The sequence below is a fragment of the Lactuca sativa genome, chromosome 1 (assembly GCF_002870075.4).
Source record: "Lactuca sativa cultivar Salinas chromosome 1, Lsat_Salinas_v11, whole genome shotgun sequence".
NCBI classification, from domain to species: Eukaryota; Viridiplantae; Streptophyta; class Magnoliopsida; order Asterales; family Asteraceae; genus Lactuca; species Lactuca sativa.
In genome coordinates, this window is record NC_056623.2 from 97,813,371 (window position 1) to 97,817,769 (window position 4,399).

The following is a 4,399-nucleotide window of genomic DNA, read 5'->3' on the forward strand; positions in this document are numbered from 1 at the left end:
GTTATTATAGACTTTTTTTTATTATTATTTTCATTTTGTCAGAATTTTTTCAGGATGTTTATTGAGTCGGATTCAGTCAGAATGAAAATGAGTGAAAAAAACGATGCGTAAAAAACAAAAATAAATTAGAATTAATGAGAATACAAGGTAATGACAATAATTATATGAGGCTTAACATATTCACATTACTAAACAACTTATTCATTTAGTAATTCTCATAAAATAGCATTGTGCACACGTCCGCACAATAGTTGTCCATCCACATTATAACCAAGCTATATATATATATATATATATATATATATATATATATATACACACACACATACACACATACTTAGCTTCAAATAAGAACATTTATATAATTAAGAACACGAGATCAAATCTAGGTCACATATTTTTTTGCCGTAAAACCCTTCTGCGTATTGGTGCGACGGAGGAACATAATATTCATGTGTGAATGTTAACCACGACTACTAGGCCACATATTTCTTTTTACTGCAAAACCCTTTAGCCTATCGCCGTGATGGAAGAATGTAATATTTATATGTGAATAAGTATATTTATATATGAAAAAGTAAATATTCATATTCTCAAGTGATTATATATATATATATATATATATATATATATATATATATATATATATATATATATATATATATATATATATATATATATATATATATATATATATATATATATATATATATATATATATTATCTGTTTAGTCGTCACGGTACGTTCCTCCATCATGTCGATACGTTGGAGGGTTTTGCAGCAAAAATAAATATGTGGCTCTGTGGTGGTGATAGTTTATATTCACGTATGAATATTAAGTTTATCCGTTGCACAAGTATACGTGAGGGTTTTGTGGCAAAAAAATATGTGGCCTAAATTTGTTATTGCGTTTTCGATTTCATAATTGTTCTCATTTGAACCTTCCCACTTGTATATATATATATATATATATATATATATATATATATATATATATATATATATATATATATATATATATATATATATATATATATATATATATATATATATATATATATATATATATGTAAGAAAAACAAAAATATAAAAATAAGGGTAAAATGATCTTTTTAAATGGACTAAGGACATACAATGCAATTTTTTTAAACCACAAGATGCATCTTTGCAAAATTTGAAAGATTGAAGTGAAAGAACAAATCTAATCAAATCACAAGGAACAAAACTGTAATTTACTCTTCATAATAATAACACCCGCATATGGATAGCATTTAAAGCTAAACCATATCTACTCATTCATGGGCTACAACCACAACTTGCTTGCCAACATTTTTGCCTGAAAAAAGACCTAACAAAGCCGCAGGTGCACTCTCAAGCCCTTCTCCAATATCTTCAATGTAACATATCTTCTCTTCTTTTATCAATGGTATAACCATTTCCATGTACTTTGGATACAAATTAAAATGATCACCTACAATAAATCCTTTCATGTGAAGTCGTTTCATTATTATGTGTGACAAATTCCTCACACCCTCCTCTTCATTTAGGTTGTATTGTGAGATCATTCCACAAACCGAAATGCGTCCATTTGTTTTCATGTTTAAAAGCACTGCATCCAACATCTTTCCACCAACATTCTCAAAATATATATCAATTCCTTCTGGAAAGTACCTGAGATTAATTAGGAAAAAGAACATTTACAAAAAACTAATCTTTATATTGGCCTTTCGTGTGAAAATTAAATATGTTCTTTGTTTGGGCTAACTAACCTTTTAAGAGCTTCATCAATATCTTGCTCATCCTTGTAGTTAAAAGCCTCATCAAATCCAAATTTATTCTTCAATAGCTCAACCTTGAATGACACATGTTTTTGAGAAATGTATGCCAATAAATCATCATATAACGGAAAATAATGCGCAAATTAATCACCTTTTTGTTGGTTCCAGCAGTGCCAACAACATAGCATCCGGTCAGCTTCGCAAACTGCCCGACAAGCTGACCGACTGCCCCCGAAGCAGCTGAAACAAAGACATACTCTCCTTTCTTTGGAGCACAAATCTCATGGAAACCATAATACGCAGTCATACCATGCACACCTTGAAGAAACCATCAAAGGAATAGAAATCATTTTACAGAATTAATTAAAGATCCCTAATTTACAGAATCTTAAAGGTTTTTAAACATAAAACATACCAAGGATTCCTATATAATAGGAAAGAGGGACATCCGTATGTTGAATCTTGAATAGGGCATCAGGAGCAGTGATAATGGTGTATTCTTCCCATCCAGTCCATCCCCAAACTAGGTCACCTTTCTTGAAGTTTGAATGCCCAGAATCCACCACTTTAGCCACTCCTAGTCCTGCTATGGGCTGCAACATCAAAACGTTCACAAGCCAGATTATAATTTTGTGGAAACTGATAACCACTGAGCATTAAAAGTGATAGCAGATATGCTTAATTGTAAGTCAAAGTATGCATTCGTATATAAAGGGATAGATTTCCCCTAAAAAATATGAGAATGAGTGTGGAATTCATACCGAACCAGGAGTGAAGGATTCAAGGTGACTGACTTGACTTTTGCTCATCAGACAACACAGGTATGGATCACAGGAGAGATAAAGGTTCTTGACAAGGACGCCATTGGAGCCTTTTGGGAGCTTGAGGAGGATGGTGGAGGAAGTTTTAAGGAGCATGTCTGATTCCTTGGGGAGGCCATTAACGTAATCCTTCAATATCACCTGCTGATTTCTCACTTCTTCCATTTAACCGATAAAAAAAGAACTAGAGCTCACAAATTATAAATTTATTGTGTCTAATCCGATCCTCGTTGAGTTTGACCTAATAAATACATAAAAATAAAAATAAATAATATAAAAATCTAACTAGTACACGTTTTTTTTTTCTCTAGACATCTCCATCGTGGGTCCCATGGGTCCCATGGTTAATTTACATATTTTTCACTTGTGGATGCCCTTCACTCGTGGATGCCGCACATGACTAGTCCGTGGGGTCACTAAAAAAACATGGTTTTTATTAATGAATTTTTTCAATAACAAAAAAAGTTTTGAAAAACAAGAACCTATTGATTGAATTTTTAAGAGTTTTTAACCAGTAAACTTTTTTTAATTTTTAATTTTTTTTGATATTGGGTTTTATAGTTTGTCAATCATTAAATAATAGACTATTATAAAACTAATGTATAGATAATTAAATAGAAAAGGTTTTTATATACAAGAAGTTTGACAAAACTTTATATATGGTTCTTCATGATTTCATAAAATCTGAAGTTTCGTCCCTAATTTTAAAAACCTTACGGATGGTCCATGTGGTTTTAAAACTTTTAACGTTTAGTCCTTCCAGCTTACTCTGTTAACATTTAGCCGTTAACTCTTTTTTTTCAATATTATATTGCATGGGCAATTTTCTCATTCACTTGTAACATTCCCTCTTTAATAGGAAATGATTATGTATCGGTAGCTATTGCTTGCACGTCAACTCCACAACCCATCCCTCTCCCAAGAACATACCCAACTACACTTGAAATCATCACACTATTTCCATCTTAAAAGCAAGAACAAAAATTGGGATTTAGGGCTTTAGTAGAAGGAATCACAATGGTGTTGTCAATATGGTGTTTGCAAGAAAAATTTGCATCCGTGCAGGACTTGCCAAAAAGATATGGTATGATACTACAACAAACTTATTTTGTTTTCGTTGATTGTGTTTATGAAGAGAAGTCATTCACTTTACCCTTTTTTTGTGCTTACAGAAGGATATGTAAAATATTTCACGTTGAAGATACACTACAGTAGTATCTTCACTAAAGCACTGGGAAGGAAATACATTGATGGTAATGTAGCATATGCAGATGATGTTGACACTGATTTATTTTTAGTTCATGAGCTTGATGACATGGTTCAAGAACTAGGGTATAAAACCGAGGAGACCCTTTACTACTATTTTCGTATCCCTGAATACCCCTTAGAGTATGGCTTAATGCCTTTAGGTAAGGACCAATATGTACTTAAAATGGTGTCGTATATCCCTAAACACAGACTTATAAGGGTGTATATTGAAAATGATCAGACTAGGGTACCTAGTTATTTTAAGTCTCCTTTTAAAGTTGTTATTGAGGAGTTGGAACCTGAGAGTGTGTCACCTAAAATGAATAGAAAGAAACTTTGTAGGAGAGATGTAGGATCATGTAGTAGAAATCTTGATTTAAACCAGTCTGTGAACCCTGTTTTTTATCAGTCACAAGTATTAGATCTGGATGAAGGGCATGATTACTCAAAGACTATTTTTCCATATATAATTTTACAGGTTAGCTGTAACGCCCGCAAATCCGGGCTAGTCAATTTAGAGGCAATAGGGGTCAAAAACGACTTTTCGACAA

General features: G+C 32.2%; 1 protein-coding gene across 1 annotated transcript; it reads right to left on the bottom strand.

Annotated features, from left to right (window-relative positions):
- Positions 1-1,104: 1,104 nt before the first annotated feature.
- Positions 1,105-2,796, bottom strand: LOC111899365 (2-alkenal reductase (NADP(+)-dependent)). Its single transcript, XM_023895206.3, has 5 exons — positions 2,541-2,796; positions 2,195-2,372; positions 1,931-2,097; positions 1,771-1,853; positions 1,105-1,672 (listed from the first exon to the last, which is right to left on the bottom strand). The coding sequence occupies exons 1-5, from the start codon at positions 2,763-2,765 to the stop codon at positions 1,294-1,296; spliced, it is 1,032 nt and encodes a 343-aa protein (XP_023750974.1). The 5' UTR covers positions 2,766-2,796; the 3' UTR covers positions 1,105-1,293.
- Positions 2,797-4,399: the final 1,603 nt, after the last annotated feature.

Coding starts and splice junctions, on each gene's coding strand:
- LOC111899365 (XM_023895206.3), bottom strand. CDS start 2,765: ATGGAAGAAGTGAGAAATCAGCAGGTGATATTGAAGGATTACGTTAAT. Junction 2,098..2,194: donor CTATTATATAGGAATCCTTG/GTATGTTTTATG, acceptor GGTTTCTTCAAG/GTGTGCATGGTATGACTGCG. Junction 1,854..1,930: donor CTGCTGGAACCAACAAAAAG/GTGATTAATTTG, acceptor GTGTCATTCAAG/GTTGAGCTATTGAAGAATAA.